The 24,612-nt window shown below is 32.8% G+C and overlaps 1 protein-coding gene across 1 annotated transcript in view; it reads left to right on the plus strand.

Annotated features, from left to right (window-relative positions):
• The window catches only part of GALNTL6 (polypeptide N-acetylgalactosaminyltransferase like 6), a 1,157,792-nt gene that overhangs the window by 499,831 nt on the left and 633,349 nt on the right, over positions 1 to 24,612 (plus strand). The window contains exon 5 of the mRNA XM_038573594.1: positions 20,748 to 20,914. Within this exon, the coding sequence (XP_038429522.1) occupies positions 20,748 to 20,914 (167 nt within the window). The remainder of the gene's footprint in view (positions 1 to 20,747; positions 20,915 to 24,612) is intronic.

The following is a 24,612-nucleotide window of genomic DNA, read 5'->3' on the forward strand; positions in this document are numbered from 1 at the left end:
CCTGAAATTATCTACAGTAATTCCCACTGACCGAGAACATTTCTAGTTATGAGAAATTTTAATACTTAATTGCACACCATCAAAGATGCTTTAAATTGCATTGTTGGCATAATAAATGTGCTCAGAGAATAATTTCCATCCACCTCCTCCCCCACCCCCACACTTCCAATCTTTTAATGTGTATTCAAGTGGAAAGAATTGCAGATGGAAACAGTGCAGAAAATCACTGAAGTCAAAAGAAGGCTGATATTCCCATTCTTCTCAGAGAGTGTATTTTTAGCATAACTCCACGTTTTGAGAAAAGATATTCTTAGGCAATAAAGAAAAAGAAAACGGAAAAATGGAAAGAAAAATATTTTGAAATTTTTATTAGAGTTATTGAGTTATGGTATCGGAGGGCATTATTCTAAATGTTAGGGGAGACAAATGTGGCTAGAATACGGGCACAGACCATACTTAATTACTGAGGCTAGATATCTAATGGGATAGTCCTCTACTGAAATGACACTAAAATAGGAAAGAAACCTTTTTTTAAAGATTTTATTTATTTGAGAAAAAGCATGAGCAGGGGGAGTAGCAGACAGAGAGGGAGAAGCAGACTCCTCACTGACCAGGGAGCCTACGTGGGGCTGGATCCCAGGATCCTGGAATCATGGCCTGAGCCGAAGCAGATGCCCAATCTACCAAGCCACCTAGGCACCCTTAGAAAAAAACTTTATTAGAGGGTTAAAGATGGATGACATCAAAGGCTTAAGTGCAGGACGACTAAGAGTGATAGTTTACCCCAGTTAGTCTAGTATCTAACTTTCAGATGCAGGAAAACAGATCCAATGCAACCTCATTTGGTCAAGGTCCTCCATGTAGAAAATTGAGAGCCTAAAACAAAAAAATCTTACGGGGATCCCAATGTTGAAAGTCGTGTGCTTTTGACCTTACATATGCTTCTCAAAATGTATGCACAGATAACCACAAAAGCATGCAGCTCTGTGTGAGTGGTTCTTGAAATTATGAAAGCAAACTGACACATACTGCATCCAGCATTACCAGTTAACTAGGCTGCAGGTAATTGACCACAGCTTGTTTATATTGGCAGAATCTGTGGAAGAGAATGCAAAATTTGTGTGACTTTTATAATAAAACATAACAGTTCTCCATTAGCCAATTTAAATTATAGGCTCAAAGTGCCAGAAGAGAAAAATTTATTTTCTTTGCTCTGGGATTGTGTCATGGAAAATATGGGGGAATTATATCTTGCAGTCTTGCTGAGGGGTCTTTATTCCCAAACACAGAATTGTAGTTCTAACTCCACTGTTCTACCCTATGGATCACTCTCTCTGTATATACAAGTGCTCTCTCATTCATACTCTTACATTAAGTTTAAAAAAAAAAATCATGGTTCTAGCTGTTTGACATGCTTAGTGTATATTCTCGATCACTGTAAAGAATTTTCAATTTTTAGAACATGAGTTATTTCAGAAATCTCAATCCAGAACACATTCTTCTTTTAGCTGTCCTGCTTCTTTCTTGTCCGCTAACATAAAATGAACTGCTTTCCTTTGGCTATATTATTTCATTAAGTCAGGAATATATTCTCATTAAACGGGGAGCCATAGATTTAGGAAAATCAGTTGGCATGTGTCCAATATTTCAATCATTCTTACTCATATCCTAATAATAAATTTCAAGGGTCTAATTTATGTTTTTAAATATCTTACATTTTTTCAAAACTTTTAGCATCTCCCTATCTTGTATATTACAATTTAATTTTTTTGTTTCATTTTGTTTATCATCTAAACTTTGGTATTGTCAAATATTTTACCCCTTCTTCCCTATTCATAGCTTTACCCTTTTGGTTGACTGTTGTACTTTTCGAAGACCCATTTGTGCATTTTAAATACTCCTTCTTCAGTTGCTGCCTAATTATGTCTACTTTCATAGTACTTTGGCTCAACCTGAGATCTGTCCTTAAAACGTATTATTTTTGTATTTTATTTAATGCAATGATGATAAGAACTTTGCTATGAGAGTTTCTGCATGACAAATTATCAGTCAGTGGGTATCTTGTTGGCCTGGCTTCATTTTACTACAATTCAATTTCTTTCACCGGTATATTGATTGTGCATTTTCTTTGTATTCAGTCCCTCCTCTAGGATGCCACATCTCTGTGTACTGTAGAACATTTCATTTTGACTTCCAGTTCAAGATAAGAAATATGAGCATATATTTAGAATAAAAATACATATAAAATAGGGAAGTAGAAAACCATAGAAGGATGGGTGGCTTGCACAGAAAAGAAACTCATACACTTACGTATGAATGTATTGTTAGCAAGATAAGATTGAAGAATATTTGAATGAGTATTACTCCCTAGACATAAAGTTATAAATAGTTACCACAAATACTCTCCCAAATGTGATATAATTAATATGTGCAAGATGAAATTACACCTATGAAGAGAAGAAATGCATGAGATTAGGCTACATAAGAATCATGTATAATAGGAGCATTGAGGTAGGCTTTACAGAGGATTCAGTAAATGCATCATGAAATGAAATTCATTTTTTGCCGTTATAAAAGAATGCATGTTTATATGGATACGCAGTCATGTACATAAACACTAATTAAAATTCATTTATAAGGTGGCTGTGTAGCTGGATATTTTTGTACTAAAACAATTCTACTCTGAATTGTGGCTTTTCCTTTTCATTTAACTTTTCCTTTACATTTTATTTATATTCTTGAGATAGCTTCATGACTTTGACAATAAATAAGATACTGAATATTGAGAAAAACTTCTGTGATATCTCAACTCTTGGGAAAATATACAAGAAGTTTTACAATCCCTTGATTATATGAGTGCTTTCAGTAGTGTTACAGTTGTATAACCCCCTGTACAATTTCAGAACCAAATGAGAGATTGTCCTAGAAATGGTTGGAAATTAAAATGTTATTTTTATTATTGATAGGATTCTCTTGGTCAGCATGATTTAGATGTGGACTAAGTGTGAATTCCAGAATGAGGCAGATTCAGCCTTCCAGTCATAGATATTGTTGAACATGCAAGGACAGTTGTATAACATAAGGCATAAAGGACAGAGTTAGCTGTCTGACCTCTGCAGGCAAACAGATTCCAAAGCAGAAGGATGAAGGAGGGGCTGAGCCAAGCCTGATAAGCTCACTAACACAAATTCATCTGTTGTGTGTCTTCCATTCTCCTAGAGTGTATGAGAAGATAGAGAGACGAGGAATATTAATCTAATGGCTATCCCTCTACATGTGAACATCTATCGAGAGGAAGGAGTCTCCTCCCTAGATGAATAGTGCATAAAATCTACTTAGTATATGTGAGAAAACACAATTTCTCAACATAAACAACTTTTGAGTGAATTTTTTATTTTTCAGTGCCTTATAAACTAAGCATTCCTGCCTTCTGGAAATCATTTTGAATAATAATTCTAAAAAACTTTACTTCCATGATTTGCACTGTGGTGCTGAACAATTCATTTGTCATTTTTAATTTCTATTTACCCACTTCACCAAGTGAGGATGCTCACTTTCTTTATGTATCTCACCATGTATTAAGATTATTAAAATTAAGACCAGGTTTACCAAATCAGTTGCAGCATGATATATTCAGTTATTTCTTTTCTTTCTGATGATAATCCTTCTGCTTAACTTCCTTCTTCACCAGTTATATCATGAAGATAAAAAATATATGGAGATCAAATGAACTGTAATTCTAAAATTTAAATTGTAAAAACAATTAAATTTTATGAGTCAATTCTAAGTTTGAGGAAAATAATTATACTGTCTAATTTTTAAGCTTTGATTTAGTGAATATGCTTAGAATAATTTTATATGAAATAGAAAAGTGTTATTTATCTGTTTTGACTCTTGTCCATTGAATACTAGAACTCATTCACAGAAATGTTTGAGTTTAATCATCCAAAAGTGTTCAAGGATAATTTTTTAAATTTCTCAATGTCAAAAGTTACATAAAAATGTGGGAGGCACTGGCATTCTTTCATGTTTTTATTATGATTTTCTTGTGAAGTTGATGAAGTGTCTTCTTTCAACAAATTTACAAATGAATCTGAAATAAATTAAGCTAAAATGACTATTCATCCACTCCAATCAGGTATGAATACTTCACAGAGAGAGATGGGAAATGTATCATTTGAATCAAATGTGGTTCCAGACTAAGGTATGTCTAACAATGACAAAAGAAAGAAAAAGAGAAAGAAAGAAAGAAAGAAAGAAAGAAAGAAAGAAAGAAAGAAAGAAAGAAAGAAAAGAAGAAGAAGAAAGGAAGGAAGGAAGGAAGGAAGGAAGGAAGGAAGGAAAGAAGAAAGAAAAGAAAGAAGAAAAGGAAAGAAAGAAGAAAGAAAGAAAGAAAGAAAGAAAGAAAGAAAGAAAGAAGAACCCAGAAGCACAACCCGAACCGACGCACGCCCTCCCGAAGCCCGACACGACCCAAACGCCATCCGACAAGAACAGAAACGCAGACGCCCGCCCGAATCGCCAAGACTAAAGAAATAAAGAAAGACCCCCCAGCTAATCACAAACAGCAAATTGGGAGAAGAATGACCAGGAACAGCAGATAGGAAATAATCATTCACAACTATAATTCAAATGAGTATCTTTCAATATTTTTTGTGAGCCAATTTATGCAAACTAGTATAGACTTCAGTACATTTTTATGTTTCTAGGGATACTTTTTTTAAAAACCATAGTAAAATAACAAAATAATTACACACACATCTCATTTATTGACTAACGCCTGAAAGATATGGAAGAGTTTTTATCACTATAACTAAAAAGTATGTCTTGTTGAAAGGAAAATTCTCCTAAGATAGTTAACAGTTCAAGAGCTGTTAGACATTTAGCTTTTGGAATAAATGACAGATCATGAAACAGATTCTTAGAAAGGTGGAATGAGGATGAGCACAAGGGCACTAGAGTCTAAAAGACTGGTAATTTGAAAGTTGTGCAGTGCACACACAACATAAAAAATAAAACCAAAAAAAAAGTTCTAAAAATAAAATTACAGTTGCTTAAAAATGTCTAGTGAATTTTAAAGTATATTTTTGTAACCTTTTAACAAGAAAAGGATCAAATAACATAAAACTGAAAACGTAAGGTTGAAAAAGGGATTCACAACTTTAATTTCTGAAAGAGAAGAAAATGGGAATTTGATATAGTGTTGTATATTATTCTGTAAGATTAATCCAGCAATAGCAATTCTAAATTTGTTCCTTCTTTATTTTACTCCCACCCACAGAAGTTTATTGAAATGAGGAGTAGAGATTAATATTTTAACCTATTTATTAAAAAGGTGAGAAAATATGCCATTTTTAAAAAATTTATTTATTTATCTTAAAGAAAGAAAGAGAGCATGAGTGGGGGAAGGGGTAGAGGGAGAGAATATCCAAGCCGACTCCCACTCAGCACAGAGCTGAACATATGGCTAAATCTCATGAGCCATGAGATCAGGACCTGATCTGAAACCAAGAATCATATGCTTAATTGACTGAGCCATTCAGGCACCATAAAAATCTGCCAGTTTTAAAAGCTGACATCTTACTGGTGAAAAATTGGATGTATTTCCCCATATGATTATGGCATAAAATGGATGTCTCCTCTCACCAATTTTATTCAACACTTCAACACTGTACTGTATATTCTAGCCCAGGCAATTAAGCAAGAAAAATAAATAAAAGACATCTAAATTGGAAAGAAAGAATTAATATCAATTAATTAATTGGCAGATGACATAATCTGTATGGAAAATCTTGGTGAATACACTAAAAAATAAATAAATAAAACTTATTATAACAAGTACAGCAAGGTGGCAGGGTACAAAAGCAATATACAGAAATCACTTTATTTTTATACACATAACAATGAATAATCTGACAATGAAATTAAGAAAACGATTCCATTCACCATTAAGTCAAAATGAACAAAGTACTTAGGAATAAATTGAACAAAAGTGACATCAAACATAATACTTTGAAAACTACAAAACAGGGCAGCGCCTCCTTCAGCCCACCATGTGATCCTGGAGGTTCGGGATCAAGTCCCATGTCGGGCTCCCTCTGACTGTTTCTCCCTCTGCCTGTATCTCTGCCCGCCTCCCCCTCGTGTCTCATGAATAAGTAAATAAAATCTTAAAAAAAAAAAAATAAAACTAGAAAACATTGTTAAGGCAAATTCCAGAAATGAAAAAAACATCTCATGTTTGTGGATTAAATTTAACATTGTGAAGATGGCCAAACATTCCATAATGATTTACAAATTCAGTGAATTCCTTATCAGGATCCCAGCTGATATCTTTGCAGAAATTGATGAGCTGATCCTAAAATTTATATGAAATTGCAAGGGACGAGGATAGTCAAAACAATCCTGAAGAATAGTAGTCAAATAAGATGACATATGCTTCCTGATTTCAAATTTATTATAAAGCAACAGTAATTAAGATAGTGTGGCATTGGTGTATGGATAGATATTTGGATCAATAGAATATAATTGAGAGTCCAGAAATAATTCTATACATCCACGATTGATTTTTTGATTAGCAAAACTTTTCAATATGGAAAAAAATATTTTTATTTTAAGATTTTATTTATTTATTCATGAGAGACAGAGAGAGAGAGAGAGAGAGAGGCAGAGACACAGGCAGAGGGAGAAGCAGGCTCCATGTAGAGAGCCTGATGTGGTACTGGAGCCCAGGTCTCCAGGATCAGGCCCTGGGCTGAAAGTGGCGTTAAACCACTGAGCCACCCAGGCTGCCCCCCCCAAAATATTTTTAAATAATTGGTATTGAGACAATTAGACAGCCACATGCAAAACAATGATCCTTACACAGAAAACATAAAAATCAACACAAAGTGTATCCAAGACCTCAGTGTAAGTGTTAAAAGAAAAAAATGTGCAAATAAATCTTCATGACCTTTTATTTGACAAAGTATTCTTAGCTATAATACCAAAGTATAAAAAATACAAGAAAAAAACAGATAAATTTGGCTTCATCAAATGAAAAATTCTTATGCTTCAAAGTATACCCTCAGGAAGGCAATGATAACCCACAGATTTAGAGAAAATATTTGCCAATCATTTATCTGATACAGGAATTGTAACTAAAATACATTAGAGCTTTTATAATTCAATAATAAAAAGGCAAACAACCCAGTTAAAATATGGGCAGATCATCTGAATACTCAAATTCATGAAAGGATGTTCATCATTATTAATCATTAGAAATAAAGATCAAAACCAAAATAAGATGCCGCTTCACATCCAGTAGGATAACGAGAGCCAAGAGTTCAAATAAAATGTCAAGGATGTAGAGAAATTTGAATCCTCATGTTTCTTGTGGGAATGCAAAATGGCATCAATTCTTCGGAAAATAGTTTGGCAGTTCCTCAAACAGTTAAATACAGAATTAACATATAACTCAGCAACTCCGTGTCTAGGTATACACTCAAGAGCAATGAAAACTTATGTCCCCACAAAAATTATATATTTTTATAGCAACCTTATTCATAATAGCCAAAAGGTAGAAAAAACCCAAATGTCCACTGACGGATGAGTATATAAAGAAAATTTGGTATATCCATACAATTATGGAAGATTATTCAGTCATAAAAAAGAATAACATAATTATAAATGCTACATCTTTGATTAACTTTGAAGACATGACGCTAAATGAAAACAAGATCCAAGATGTCACATAATATATATGATTCTCTTCATGTGAATGTTCAGAAAACGGAAATCTGTAGAAACTAAAATAAACAGTAATTACTTTAGGTCTGTGAAGGGATAAAATGAAGGGTATAAGTTTTATTTCTGAACTGATAAATATATTTTAAAATTGTTTATGCTGATAGTTGCACAGGCTGTGAAGACACTAAAAACTATTGAATCTTGCATCCTAAATGATAAAACAAATTATTTGTATGGTATGTGAATCATATCTCAGTAAAGCTATTTAAAGGAATAAATCACTCTCCATTTTCTCCAAGACAAATAATTTTATTTCACTTCTTTATTATTACCAAATGAAGTGATTTATTCCTCTGGTAGACCTTATCATCTGAGTCAATGTCATACATACCAATCTCTAGGGTTTTGTATATAGTAATATATGCCTATTTGTTTTGAAGTGTTTGGTATTTTCTGCAGAAGTGGAGAATTTAGATATTAATATTTTTATATTTTATTATTCTGGCTTAAATTTAATTTTATATGATAAAAAAGCTTTGATACCTCCACATCTGTAAAATGACTTCTTTACCTATTTTTCCCTGCAGCTATCAACTCCAACTTCTATATAAATATTGATTTCCTCAACTCCCATTCCACTCTTAAGCAGTTCTAATTTGATTCAAGACACTGCAGTGTCATTAGATTTTTTTCTTGCCAAAGTCACTAATTATTTCCATGTTGCCAAAATCCAATATATTTAAAAGTCTTTGTCTCAGGGAACTTTCCAGACTTTGTCCCTTCTTTCATTTTTAAGCGCTTTTGTCTCTGTTTTGAGCAATGAGAACACATTTGCTTTTTATCCCCAGATCTTTCCAGTATTCCCTACAAACAGTTCATCTTTATCTGATGGCTAGATATTAAAGTTCACTGATGCTCTGTACTGGCTCCCAGGTGCCTCATTTTATTTACTCCTTCCTTGCTGATCTCATCTACAATGGCTTATTAATTCTGTACCCAAAAGGTAGTGCCAATAGGATCTCTAATGCATGCACATCACTGAATCTCAACTATATCCACCAACATTTCCTAATTGGAATCCTACACACTCCTTTACACACTCCCTCTTGCTCTTGTGCAATACATTCAGCAGAACGAGCAATAGTGAGCTCTAAGAATTAAGGCAGATCATTATATCCCCCCAGCTAAAATACTTAAAAGACTCCTTGTTGCATTAAAAGTAATAGCAGAGTAAGAAAATCCAACACCTGCCTCCATATTCTGATCACTGCGTATCTCTTGCTTCCTCTTTTGCCTTTCCCTCTGCGTTCAATATATTTCTGCTACAATGAACAGAGCCATGAAACAGAAAACTCTTTTGTTCCTCAGTATAGACATAAAATAACACATTACATTAAAGCATTAATCATATCACCATCTAAAATATTAACTTACAAAACAGTTCCTATGCAATAGGTGACCAAATACATACATGCATACATACATACATAGTGATTATCTCCCACCCCCACTAAAAAAACACACTTACATATACTCGGCATTCCAAACCAATTTTTCAGGCCTGTCAATGACAAAATAAATTGCTAGTTATCACTGCTTTATCAAACCCAACTGACATGGCAAGATTAGAACAGAAAAACAGTGTGACTAAAAGCAGCCATTGAAAATTGAATATGCTGACATTAAAACAATTACTATGTAAATTGGTGCCTGGAAATGACTTCTATAGATATGCTCTATAGTATGCTTGTCAGTAGCCAGATGCCAAGTTGACATTTTATTCTGCTGCTGTTGAGAATGGGCCGAGAGAACTTTAGCTGAACCAAAATGGTTTTTCAAGAAATCAAATGACAAAAAGTTGAAAGAATATAAAGAAACGTCCTCCCCTTTCTGAGCATGAGTGATTCCCTTGAGAAGTTAAAAAATATATGTAGATGTGGTTGACTAACTATAACATACTTAGCTATTCTGATAATCTAGTTCAGGAATCTTCTTAAAATAAACTTCACAGAATTAAACTACCTGAGCTGTCATCTATCAGCAAAGCCATTTAAATGGCTTCGGATAGACCGAGACAATAAATTAATTACTTATTAGGGTTCTGTACATCATATTGAAACTGACACAAATGTATCAAAACAAGGTCAATATGTACTATATGTACATGTATATATATGTATATGTATGTATATATGCATATATATATTGTGTGTGTGTATATATATATATATATATAAAATTTTTCCCCTGTATTAGTGAAGTCAAGCAAATTGTAGTATTTTGAATTGGTTTCCCCCCACATACATCCTAATGAAAGTAACTGGATCTGAATTGGTACTGTCTTTATCACCATTTCAGGGAATTACCATGATTATTACCATGATTATTAAAGAATGGCTCAAAATCACGGAGAACGTGGGCCCCCAAAGGAAGCTCAAAATATAACTCTTTGCCGGTTTAATGTAGTCATTACTATGCAATAACATTTTACATGTTTGGGACGCCTGGGTGGCTCAGCGGTTGAGCGTCTGCCTTTGGCTCAGGGTGTGATCCCAGATCCTGGGATCGAGTCCCACATCCAGCTCCCTGCATGGAGCCTGTTTCTCCCTCTGCCTGTGTCTCTGTCTCTCTCTGTGTCTCTCATGAATAAATAAGTAAAATCTTTAAAACAATTTTTTTAACATGTTCAACATTAAATGAAAAATGTTCCAAGTTTCATATGTTTCACAAAGGATGTATTATTCTCATGTTAACCTGAAATATGTTAATATAATTAAAGAATCTTTAAAAGCATACAAACATTCCATTCTTCAGGTTATTTGATCAGCAATGATATGGTGAGTAATATTGTTACAGATGCTATTATTACTTGAACAAACCCCCTAGACAAATATTAAGAATATATACAAATCAAATCATTTAAGAGCAAGATGTTTCTTTCCTTTCTTGATATTAGTCTAAATGGAAGAAGAAATACATTCTCTTAATTTAATTTTTTTATTTCTTTTTTTTTCATTCTCTTAATTTTAAATCATCTCAACATAGTAATTTTAAATACTAAGATTGAATTTTACTTTTTGAAAGAGTGGTATATATTAGATAAATATTTATTTTGGAGATTTTAACAATTCTCTCTCAGTAATTGGTTAAAGAGGACCAAAAGATTTAATTGGACTATAGGGGATTTAAACAAAATTGTCAATAAATTGGCTTTATTTGTGTTTATTTACATATATTTAACATTACTTTCAGTAACTGCATACTAAACATTTATTTCAATTTCACAGAAAGTATTTACCCCAATAGACTATATTATATATATATAAGAGTATGTAAAACTCTTAACAAATTTCAATGGATTGAATTAATACTATGTTATATAATTAAACTTGAATTAAATTAGAAATTAACAAAAAAATATGCAGAAAAGATGCAAATATTAGAAGTTGAATAATTCTTTTATGGATAAATCCCAGGTCAAATATTATACTGGAAAAATTAAAAAAGCATTGGAATGATATAGAAAATTGGAATGATATAGAAAATACATCCCAAGACTAGTTTAAATGCTATACATATAACATCTTTATAGGTAAATATACAGCTTTAAATTTTTAAAATAAGCCAGAAAAAATTTAATATTAATCATCTAGGTAAAATCAGTATAGAGAGGATATAATAAATCAAGGACTGTCAAACTTTTTTATCCTGATAACTTTTTTTTTGCTTTGAAATCTATTTTATTGACTAATTAGCTTTTTATTAGTGTTATCATGCTCTATTTTTTGTACATTTTCTTTTAAACTTATTGCATCTTTATATTAAAAATGGGTTGGGCAGGCTGGGTGGCTCAGCAGTTTAGCACTGCCTTCAGCCCAAGGCCTGCCTGATCCTGGAGACCTGGGATCGAGTCCCATGTCAGGCTCCCTGCATGGAGCCTGCTTCTCCCTCTACCTATGTCTCTGTCTCTCTGTGTTTCTCATGAATAAGTAAATAAAATCTTTAAAAAAAAATGAGTTGTTGGAGGTAGCAGGCAGTACTCTGAAATCTCTCCCTTTTATGTGGGTGCTTAGACCATTTACATTCAATGTGATTATCCATATGATTGTCATAATATACCATTTTACTATTGATTTTCTATTTTTACTATTTAATCTTATTCTCCTCTTCTCCTGTCTGTAGCTTCTTTCAGTTTAACTACATATTTAATTATTCCATTTAATCTTTTGAGGGGGGGAATAGTAGATATAACTCTTTACTGTGTTATCTTAGTGGTTGTTTAGGGCTGATGGAATATAATATTAACTTATGGTCTACCTTTAAGTAATGTTATGACTTGATTTATAGTATAAGAACCTTAGAAAAGCATGTATGCATTTTTCCACCTCTGGTCTTTATACTATTGTCAATATACATTTTGCTTCAATTTCTATTATAAATCTCAAAATGCATTGCTGTCATTTTTGCTGTACACAAAGCAATTATCTTTTTAGATATTGAAAATAAACTAGCAATTTTATTGTTTACCCACATAATTAACTTTCCTGTTATTTTTTCTCTTTTGTCTACATAAAAATTTTCATTTGTATATTTTTCTCAAGGACTTCTTGTAACACTTTTTGTGCAGATTTTCTGATGAATTAGTTCATTCAATATTTGTATATCTGAAAATGTTTTCATTTTGACTGTTTTTGAAGTACATTTCATTGACTAAGGAAAAATATTTTTCTCTTTAATTTTTTTTTCTGTACCTAAAAGATGTTCCCCACTTCCTCACTATCCTGTATTATTTTTAACAAGAAGTCTGCTACCATCCTGGTCTGTGTTTCTCTGGATTTCTATCTTTTTTTTTTTTTTTTTTCTGGCTGCTTTTAATATTTTCTCTTTATCACTGATTTTAACAATTTAATTATATCTACTTATTTTCTTTCCCTAATAGTGAAATGTTAGTGATGCAAATAGTCCTTTGGCCCAGAGGTCCAGGCCCCTTGAGGGCCTGTATTCAAATGACAATTTGTCATAATTTTTTAGTTATAGATATTTATTTGTACATATTATTCAATGGTTTATTTCTAAAAATATCTATGGAGAATACATTGTACATTTCACAAAAATATTTGAGGTACTAAAGTAATTGCCTAGCCCATTTAAAAATATTACAGCATTTACATACTTCTAAATGATCGGATTCTTACAGAGATGTTTTAAAGGCTAAAAAATAGGATGACAATCACATTTCCAAAAGATTATGTAAGCAGAAGTGATGAATATTGGGTTCTTATTTTTTGTTCTGTGCTATCTAGCTGTATGAGTTATAAATGCTTTACAGAAAATTGTAAACTTTTAGGTCAGGAATAGTACCCATCATTGTACCATTTCTTTACCTGCTATATTATTTTGCCAATTTGACTGTAAAATAATTTGTTCAACTTTCTAAATCTGTAAAGGTCTCAATTCTCAATTAAATAAGGAACTAAATTTGATAATTTTTGAAATGTGGTTGCAGCTCTAAAATGTGTTGCAGCTGTTTCTATAGATGTGAACCCTTATGTATTATAACTTTTTTTGTCTATGAAGAAATTAAAGAGATTTAGTTAAATTTTATCTAAATGTAGTCTTGTCAGGTAGTTTCTATTTTTCCTTTTCTCCCCCTCCCACCCTTTTTTGAATGAAAGAAGGCAGAAGCCTAAAATAGCTGTGTTCATTACGCTTATTTGTCAAATATTTCTGAGTAATTCCTTCTGGATCCTATAGGATTGCACTTTCTGGGCCCTTGTGCTGTGTGACTGATTCTGACCAATGAGTTGTAAGTAGAACACAATATGTCATTTTAGAGACAGACCATTTATTTACCAGCTTGAGACCCATGAGTGTTCTCATTTACCTCTAGCAGAGTGATTAAAAATGGTAAAAACGTTGGCTGCACTGACTGCAGTGAGCAGAGACTCTCCTGCCAAACAGTGGTGAACAAATAAAGCAGCAAGAAAGATGGAGCCATTGTTTGGAGCCATTGGCATTTGGGGCTGTTTATGACCACAACATAACATTCTGACTGATATATTTAATATAAGCAAATAGAAAAACAAACAATAAGACAAAAAATAAAGCCATACATTAAATAAACTAACGGAATGACCTATAGATTGAAATATGCAAAAAAGTTCACTGAAACATTTTATTCATGTCTTGCAATCCAAGAGTTTAAATTTTAAAAATCTGTGTTTTGATAGTGTACCCAAAATGAAATATTCAACCTAAGGTACTAAGAGGGAATGCAATGTGAAAATGTTGGGGTCCTGGAGCAAACAGCCAAGAAAGACTTCTTGAAGCATCTTTGGTGCAAAAAGGTGGTTCTATTAAAGCACAGAGACAGGACCCATGGGCAGAAAGAGCTGCACCAAAGTCATGAGGAGTGGCTGATTATATACTTTCAAGTTGAGAGGGGATTAGGGAAAGCATTAGTCTCTAAGGAATTTGGAAGCAAGGTTACCAGGACCTTGAGGGGCCAGCTGTTGTTAGGAAAATGTCATTTACTAATCTCTAGTAAAACCTTGGTCATGAGACACTTCAGATATATACCAGGAGGCCATATGCTTGCAGGATGATTGCTAACATATATCTTGGTGGGGGGGAAGGGGGTTGGGGGGTGGGCTGAGGTAAAGGAAGTTTCCAAAGGAATTTTTTTATGTTAAAGGAGACTTACAGGATCCTGGAGGTTGGGCTAATGTTAAGCTAAGTTTGACTTTGCCATTAGCAAAGTATTAACATAGGAGCAGTTGAGTTCATACAGAAAGGTCACTCTGCCTGTCTTAAGGACTTGTCAATGGGATGTAAGTTGTAAAGAAACTTTTTTTTTTTTTTTTTTGCTTTTCTTCTCCACATCAGAATGTTTAGGTGATGGTCAGGAAAATGTGAAGGTTTTAAGAACCTCAAATGCAAGTTTAGTTAAATGCCCACAATAAAAATGTTGACATTGGTTGCATGAGTAATAAAATAACTCTTTAAATATAAAATAGCACTATAAATATATATATGTATGTGTATATATATGAATATGTATACATATATCATTAATAAGTCTGGTACTTATTTTATATATCTGAATTAAAATGCATTGATTGGCCTATTGCTATTGTTGAAAAAACATCTTATTTTTGTGTGTGAAATCAATGAAATTATAAAGATAAATTAATATAAGTATGAAAGGAATGACATTATATTTAAAATAGACAATGTTGCAAATTAAAAATAATTTTTAAATCTCTCAGTTTATCAAATACTAATAGGGAATATCAGAAAATGTTTGTGTATTTTGTTTTGAGAAAAACAGAAGAATATGAGAAACTTTCCATTTATTTTCATTAATAAGAATGGTTTAGCAAAATATTTATAGATTAATTTTTTGTTAGCTTTTTAATATACCTTCCTGATTCGTCATTTCTCTCAAGTAACTTTTTAAAGAACTTAAACTATTTCTTTTGTCTCTCTGGTACATTTAAAATTTAAAGAGTGTTTTTCCATCATTTAGGTGAATTGTTATTTAACAAAAGTATGTTATGTAACATCTCTTACTTAATTTAATGACTCATCTCTAAGCCATTCTTAAACTCGAAGTTAATTTTATGCAAATGCTTATTTTAAAATAACATAGCAATATGAAATGCAATAATTACAGGAATTTTCATTCATATTCCTATAAGCTTAATGCAAAAATGTTTTAATTGGTCCCTATTTTCTCTTCAGAAATTTGCTACCTACCTGTAACATAAACACATAAATTGTGTTTGACTTTATTTTACTTATTTCTTCAACACAGTTCCATATTACCATATTGTTTTCATATTTAACATATTTCCATTCTCAACCTGACTTGAAATTAAGCCTAAAATATACAGGTTGCAGATTCTTAATAAAGCCCTGGATATGCTTCAATATTTCTAGTAATGCTGAGAAGCAGTCATTTGGAGCACAACTCCAAGAATCCAGTGGCTGAGGTTGGGAATGAATTCAGGTTTCTTTGGAGCAAGTTAAGTACTAGAATGACTAAATATAATTCAATCAGATTAAACCCTGGTTTTCTTTAGAGTAAAAAATTAGATCAGTATCCTCATTATCTTTTGCCAAAACTATTACAATCTCCAATCTTTCTGTCTCATCTCTGCTCTCTTCATTGCCTGCCCTAATATGTAAACATGATCCTGTCTCCCTCATCACTAACAGTATATGAAATATTTCACGTTGACTTCAGGCTAACGTCCAGATTCCTTAGAATCACTTTAAAGACCCTACATGATCTATTCTTAACATACAGACTCATCTATAAAGACTTCTCTAATTCTTTCAGACAAAGTTAGCCATATTTCCTTTGGGCTCTGATTGCTGTGTGCCATCTATTATGTCACTTGTGTCATTTGAGTCAAATCATTTTATATATCTGCCTACTGGTCTGTGAATCCTTAAGGGAAGAAACCATAATTTATTCAACTTCCCATCCTAAGTGTCTCTCACTTTCCCTCATGTAGTCCCAGTCTCTCCTAGTTTCCTCCCTCCTTCCACAGAGGACTTCAGATAAAATAATAACAATTAAGAAGCAATAACAGCAATGACAATAATGTAATATTTATCAAACCTTTGCTATTATCAGATATGCTTACTGTACTAAGTTCTTTGCATGGATTATGTAACTTAATTCTCGTGAACATATTATGAAGGTTGTTGGGGCTTTTAAAATTTAATTATTGGGCAGCCCCGGTGGCGCGGCGGTTTAGCGCCGGCTGCAGCCTGGGGTGTGATCCTGGAGACCTGGGATCGAGTCCCACTTCGGGCTCCCTGCATGGAGCCTGCTTCTCCCTCTGCCTGTGTCTCTGCCTCTCTCCCTCTCTCTCTCTCTGAATGAATAAATATAATATTTTTTAAAAATAAAATTTAATTATTTAATTTAATGAATTTATTCATTTTTTTCCCCTGCAGTGCCCCACAGAGAGAAAATTAGTCTTACAGAAGTTAAATAACCTGCCCCTTGTCACATGGGTGTGAGTGGTAAAGCCATCATGTGAACCTAGACGTCTGATGTATAAAGTATGATTTTTCAATATTTGAGAAATGAATCAGCACAAGATATTAGGGAGTTTTCCATGTTGGTCTAATTGAAAAAAAATTATACACATACATGTAAAGAAGGTAACTTTATTGCTAATAATCTGCTGATTAGCATAAGGCTATTTTTATATTACACTGTGTCAAGTCATGATAGCTGTATTTTATTAGGCATGGGGAAGACTCTGGGCAGAGCATCAGAAATTAAGAAGTTGAGGGGCACCTGGGTAGCTCAGTGGTTGTGTCTGCCTTTGCCCAGGTTGTGAGCCTGGGATCGAGTCCTGCATCAGGCTCTGCTAGGAGCCTGCTTCTCCCTCTGCCTGCGTCTCTGCCTACTCTGTGTGTCTCTCATGAATAAATAAATATTAAAATCTTTTTTAAAAAGAAAGAAATTAAGAAGTTGAAAGAAATAAAATACATACATGAAAATATTGAAAAAAATTGAAATGTCTCCATGCATAACAAATTGCAAGCCTCATAATGCAACAGAAGTAATATTTTTTAAAGAATTTTGATCATCACTTTATATTGAAAGTCTGTTTTTGACAAGTACAGTATAATTTATATGCCTATGTCTAAGAACAATTTCCCTTAGAAGCAGGCCTTGAGACAAAAATTTGACTGTAGTAATTTTTTAAATATTTTATTTATTTGAGAGATACAGAGAGAGTGAGAGAGAGTGAGAGAGCACTAGTGAGGTGAGGGGCAGAAGGAGAAGCAGACTCACAATTCAGCAGCCCCACCCCACCCCCGCCCAGCCCCGCCCCGGCCCCATGCAGGACTTGATCCTGGAACTTTTGGATCATGACCTGAGCCGAAGGCAGATGCTCAACCAAATGAGCCACCCAGGAGCGCTTGACTGTAGTAATTTTGAGGAGGAATCTCAGAAAGTACCTAGGAAGGCTGAATGAGGAAGTAAGACATGGAAAGGAAAAAAGCCAGTACAAGATATACTGTCAACATGCTTATCGCTGTGGGCAACCGAAGGTCAGTCTTTCTGGGAAACTGGTACACAATATAGAATATACCTCACAGTTATCTCATCATAGGACTGTTTATTCTCCAACTTCCCTTCTTCATTGGTTGATACATGCTCTGGGGGGCATTAATTTCCCCCCAGAACTTCTAATCTGCTTTTGTTCAAAGATGAGGGAAAGCACTCAGTTGGCGAACTGCAGGTATAATAAAGGATCCTCTTGTCATATACTGGGCTGGTGAATGCTCAGGAAATACTGTGGTCCACTGGCACCATCTAGTATAGCCTATCGCTCACAAGCCTGTTCCTCCAGTAAAACAGATCTCTTCTGGAGCCAAAAACATATACATGCACATAGATATATACATAGACAAAAAGATGAGTATACCATATATATAATTGCTTTGTTCAGCAGGATATTTGACACTTCAACCTAAATATGGTCAGAATTGAACCCCTCCTCACCTCCAAGCCTTGCACCCCTGAAGATGTGCCCCTCACGCTGTGCTTAGTCAGTCTGCATTTCTTAAGATCAATTGCCATGTCCAAAACATGGGAGTCCTCCTTAAACTTCTTCTCCCAGACAGTTACCAAGTCATGTCAGTTTATTCCTAAATATATATTGAACCTATCTTTGCTGGCCACCTTCAGCTCTTGAATTTCTGCAACACTTTCCAAACTGGTTCAGGGGACTCTCTTAGCAACTATAACATCCTATAAAATCTCTACATTATCAGTTTAAGTTTAAAACTCCAGCTCTCTAGTCTGTTTCTCCTCTTAGGTTGTAAATGTCTTAAAGTCAAGGATTAGGTTTTGATCATTGTTTTATCTCCATTTTGGATCCTGGCTTATATCAACCCTCGTATATCATTGTAATTTAGGTGAATGAATGAATAGGAGAGATCTTTTCACATCTTATGTGTGGTAATAGTTTGAACTCACAGAGAGAAATTATTGAAAGCATTTTTATGCAGGAAAGCCTTATTTGCATAGGATCAGTCTTGCATCTGTGTCTGCCTTTTTTCTGAATAGATTGTATAGAGCTGTCATACATCGCTATTGATTGCTTAGAGGGGATTGCTCTGAATGCAATTCTTATTTAATTTATAACCCAGTGATATATGCAATGTCTCATCTTATGTTTGAAAAATAATTTGCCTTATTGGGAATATCAGTTGCATTCCCAGTTGCGTTGTTGGGTATGATGGTTTGCACAAGTAGGTTCAAAATATTGATATAGTGAAGCACCATAATCTGGGTCTTTGGCTTTGTTGGAATAGGTCTCCATGATTATAGCAATGTATGTTGAATTACTTTAGCACTCTTTTCCAGACTCGTGCATTCTGTGTAAAAGCATCTATTTCACAATACTTCCTCGGAAATCACTTACAGATCTTTTTTATACGCTATTATAATTTTTTAGCCATTCTGTGTTATCCTAAAATGAATTTCAGATTTTTTTCTAGCATTTAATGTCTAGTATTTCATGATATAATCTTGATGCTTTTGCCAACTCTTTTCATCATATTTAAAAGCAACAAAGTCTACTTGTTTTATAGATATTGTTACAAATAAATTCTGAAATTAAATAACTGATAATAAAGGGACAGAATAAAAAAGGAAGTGTTTATATTTGTATATTCAGAATATGTATTTAAAATATTTAATTTTATTTTCCAAGATAGTTAGTTTTGTTGGCTTTAATTACATTGTCATGTTTTTCCAAGCTGTAAGGCGACTTTGATTGTAGATTCACAGCAATTTTTAATATATCCTATTGAGATCATACTGAAATAAAGTCTTGAAACGAACGGGAAAATATTTTAAGTAATGTTTTGAATATTCTAGTGCATTTCTATACATCTTGGTAGATCTACACATACATCAAAGCATGCTGTGGTTTGTTTCCTCATCAAGACTAAATAGTAGCCTGTGTCCTGGCAAAAGCTGAAGCACTAGGTGTTTTTACATTTAAATTGAAACCATTTCTAGAGTTCCACTCTATATTTTGATTTCAAGTTATTCATATCAAAAAATTCACTGAATTTAATAATTGATTGAAATTTTACTCTATTTTAGTTTTGAAGTAACTCAAAGATTTCACAAACAAGTGAATTTGTCATCCTCAATAAAATTTGGGCAACTTGCTGAACTAAGAAGTAAATGAGATTTGAGACCAGATTCCTGTCCTTGTGCAGCTTATAAATTAATTACATAAATAAAAAATATGCAAAAATAACAGTTACACATAGTAAATTGCTTTTAACTAAGCCAAAAGTTAAAGCCCACGTTCTTTTTGGTATCTCAGACTTTTTCATAATGAATAAAGCAACATGGGCTCTGCTTATAATTTCCACTAGAAATGTGATAATGTCTGGGTTCGGATCTTAAGGTAATGTTATTATGTGGTTGTATCAGTATATGCTTATTTAAGATTACCTCTTCATTTATTTCATTGTAAAACTGTGTTTATCCCCATAGAGCTTAAATATCGCCCAGCATTGAAACACACAACTCAAACTGATTAACTGAGCGTAATTATTACAGAAGTTGGATTTCTAGAACTTCTCAGGAAAGCTCTCTAAACCTTAACTATGTTATAAGTGAAAAAAATTTTAACTCATAAAATTTGTTCTCATTATTATTAGTAATATTAGGAAAAGTTTATACCAACAATAACATGTTTCCATGCATTTCTTACCTAATATCTGAGCTCCTGATACAAAAAGGATAAATAATTATTTCATTAAGAGCACATGTGAAGAGGATTATTAATGAATTTCAGGAATGAACTGAGTAATTATTATGATGTACAAGCTCTGATTGGAAAAGTATTAGACAAAGTCTAGTTTTCACAGATGTTTGATAACGGTGAGTAAAGAGCAGTAAAAGATATATTATCATTTTGCATTTGATATTGCTTTTTTTCCTCCTCTATCATCTCTAGTTGTAAGCACAAGATGTACCTGGAAAGGCTGCCAAACACCAGCATTATTATCCCATTTCATAATGAAGGTTGGACTTCACTCCTGCGTACTATCCACAGTATAATTAACCGAACTCCGGAGAGTCTGATAGCAGAAATCATCCTAGTAGATGACTTCAGTGATAGAGGTAAGATACAGTTAATATATTTTACTTAATTCTGTTATTACCTACATAATCATCACTGGCTTAAAAAAAATTGGAAAATTATTTTGATGTTTCTTTCTGATTCTATCTGGAGGGTGATTATGAAGTTTTGCCTATGTTGTGCTTTCATAAAATGTTGGCCAAATGTAAAAGAAATGAATGAGAAGGTATTGGTGTTGTTTGGGAAACTATAAGACATTTGCATTACACTTCTGTTGTAAATTAGACAGGTGTTGGCAAAATGCCTCAAGTTCTTTCAGCTTCAGGACAAACATTGTAAAATATGTTATTGTAAGTACATATGAATAGGGAAATATTCCAGTAGATTTACAAAATCTGTTCCTGTTTCTGAAAGGCATCTGCTCTATTATTTGCCTGTATGATCTATCTCTAGGTTGTGCTTGTGTTACTTCATAAATACCAGAAATTGTAAATAACACAAATATTTTTACTTAGCAATTCCAACTATTTTCCCTATCTGAACAAGAACCAAAAAAGTCCAGTATCAGAAAATTTGACAGAAGCTTTAATATTTCTACCATTCTGAAAAACATGATACGGTTTATAAGACAGGGAAATAAAATCATAGAAAGTTTCCTGAGATTAGGGCTTCATTAATCACCTTTGTTCTGAATGTGAGAATTGTTAATACTGTATGGAAAGTTAAGCTTCTCTCTTTTGGCTGATGTGAGTGAACAGGAGGAAACCTTTTCTATTGATGTTCATCTGTTTGGGAATGCAATGTTCTACCTTATATTTTATTGCATGAAGGAGCTCTGCTTAACTATACTGTATTTCTGTAAGAGAGAATGGCAGTAAAAGAGTTTAATTGCATGTTATCCTTTTGCATCTTGAACTCAAATGGGTTAACTGAAGTTTTGAAAATCTCATTTGCAACAAAAATGTCAGTTTCTTCATACTCTCAAAAATTCTATAAAAGTAAAACTGTTCAGTGTGTTAATATTAAGTTTTCTTTAACTGAGTCCCAGACTTTAATGATATACTTCAAATACTTCATAGTTTACATGAAATTAACATGTTTTGAAATTTGTATGACCAGAATTAGGTTGTCTAACATTTCATTAAAATAACAAACTACCAAGTTGGTAATTTAGGTTGATTTCAAATAGTTTTTGCCTTAGGTAAAGGCAAATAGTGTTGCTTAGGTAGATATGCACTTAATACTACCCAATAATGCATCCAGTATCTAATGCTGGAATTTATTACTTACAAATTTATTTAAATAACACATTGATTTCTGTTCTATTCTAATTGAGGCTACTTATTTCAAAGTAATCACTATACCTCAGACTAAAAATACATATTTAATGCATTAAAGCTAAAACTTTAAACTTTGCTTTTAAATAAAAGAATGAAAAGAGGAAGTAAAGATCTGGAGCTGCACATCACCAAATAGATGGTCTTTTGTGGTTGATTGCTACTAAGAGAAATGTTCTGTGGAGCATTTTCTACATAATTAACAGCAGACTTTTGACCTACAGATAATATAGTAGGAAACACTTGGTAGCAGAAAATTGTGGCTTACAGAGCATTTTTTTGCCGAAATTTTCTCAGAGACATTTTTCACTTGAACAACTTTAAAGAGGGAGAAAGTAGTGGCATCTACATTTGTCTTGACATAAAATCATTGTCATCTTTTGTACAGTGACAATTTTGATGGACTATCCTTCTGCATATGTTACATGGGAAGTGACAGAAGACTGTCAATGTAATTAGTGTAACAGAAGTACAACAAAGAAAAAAGGATTATTTGGGATAGTAATGGTGATTTTGACTTTTCTATTGGGCATTTTTAAGGATAACAATTATTTTTAATGTTTTAGTATATCTTTAATTTAGAGATTGTATTCCTATGAACTATCAAGTTGAAAGTATTATTTTATGAACATTAAACTTTCAAAAGGTTAAAATATTTTGAATATTAATTTTAATTATGTTAAACTCTTGATATATGGAAAAATAAGCTTTGCAAGAAAAATGTGATAAAATACTTCTGTAATCTTTTAGAATATGTCATAATTCAAAAGTTGCATTGAATAAGAAAGATTATTCTTCCAAATTTTTATTTCATATTAAAAAATCTCATCTGACAAAATATGGGGGTTAGGTGGACCTAATTCAATCCTCCTTCCTGAATTATGAGAAATACAGAAGGTTAACATGAAAAACACAAGTTAGAATTCCAACACCAACTATTAACTATATGATGTCAGGTTAACGAATTCTATTTCTCAGATTTTTTTTAATCAAAGTGAAGATAGTTTTTAGTTATCTAAGTAACTTCTTGTAAAGAGGTCAGGATGGAGAGCTGACTTGAATGGTTGAATGAATTGTACACCTGTAAAGGAGAGTAATTTCTCTCAAAAATTGATTTCTAGTCATCAAATATTCCCCTGCTGCTATAATAAAGAGTGTCTATACTTCTTTGTGAGGATCCTCTCAATTTAATAAAATCTATTCCACAAGAATATCTATCTATCTATCTATCTATCTATCTATCTATCTATCTATCTATCTAATCTATCTATCTATCTATCTATCTATCTATCTATCTATCTATCTATCATTTATTGTCTCCAGAAGCAAAAGAAGGCAGAGGGCATGTGAGGACAAATTGTAGTAATTTATAGCATGTTAGAAAAGTTAAGTTTGCTTTAACATTAAAAAAAATCAAATTCTACCATTAGGTAAGTAACTTACTACAGATATGGAAGAAAAATTACATTCTAAAGGTTCATCAAAAGGAGAATAAAAAGATCACGTTACCTACTTATGTTACATGAGGAGCCTTACATGAGTATTTATCAAAATTCCTTTTAAGTTTATTTTCTCCCTTATAAGAGAAGGAAGGTATCTTAGGACATCTCTTGTTTACAGAGCCTCTAAGACAAAGACGATTTTGCTGCTTCTTTTTATTATGATATTATCTCTACACATGCTGTTAAAAGTTAATATATTTTAAAGTGTATTTATACATTTTTTGGACAACCCAGAAATTGTAAGCCTGCAACATGTAGGGCCTTTTTCACCAGTTCTTTAAAAATCAAACTAAGTAGGCCAGACAAAATTTAAAGTACAGGAAGATATGGGTTTTTGGCTTCCTTTAAGAAATTATATGTCTGAAATTTTATACTTTATATTTATTTTTAGAAATACATTCTAATTTCAAGTCTGTACATTTAAACACCTTTGCATTATAGCTTTTCTGGATATTCTGCAATGTCCTTTGGCCAAAGGCAATACAGTTTTGACAAGGCTTAATCAAATATTATTGCCTTATATTTTATGTCCTTTAGGTCAATAGAATAGCTACATGTGCAAAGAAAAAAGAAAAAAAAAGAAGAACCAACATGTTAGCTATCTTAGTAGCACAAGTTGAATATCACTTGGAATTCAGGGTTCCAAATAATGTAAGCCCTCTAGTAATCGTCAAATTCTGTAGTAGTTGTTTTCATAGCAATAGAGAAAAAAATACTAAAATATTTTATAATTATAGAATAATTTTAAATATTACAAAGTGATTTTTAAAAATCTTCTTGAATAGGGTTGACCCAGTTATCAAATACAAAACAAAACAAAACAAAAACAGGTGCATGCCATCTCCAGCAGTTCTCAGTTTAGATATTCTTCCTAAAGCAGGCTCAGTAAACAGAATGTTG

Source organism: Canis lupus, chromosome 25 (genome assembly GCF_011100685.1).
Source record: "Canis lupus familiaris isolate Mischka breed German Shepherd chromosome 25, alternate assembly UU_Cfam_GSD_1.0, whole genome shotgun sequence".
Lineage (NCBI taxonomy): Eukaryota > Metazoa > Chordata > Mammalia > Carnivora > Canidae > Canis > Canis lupus.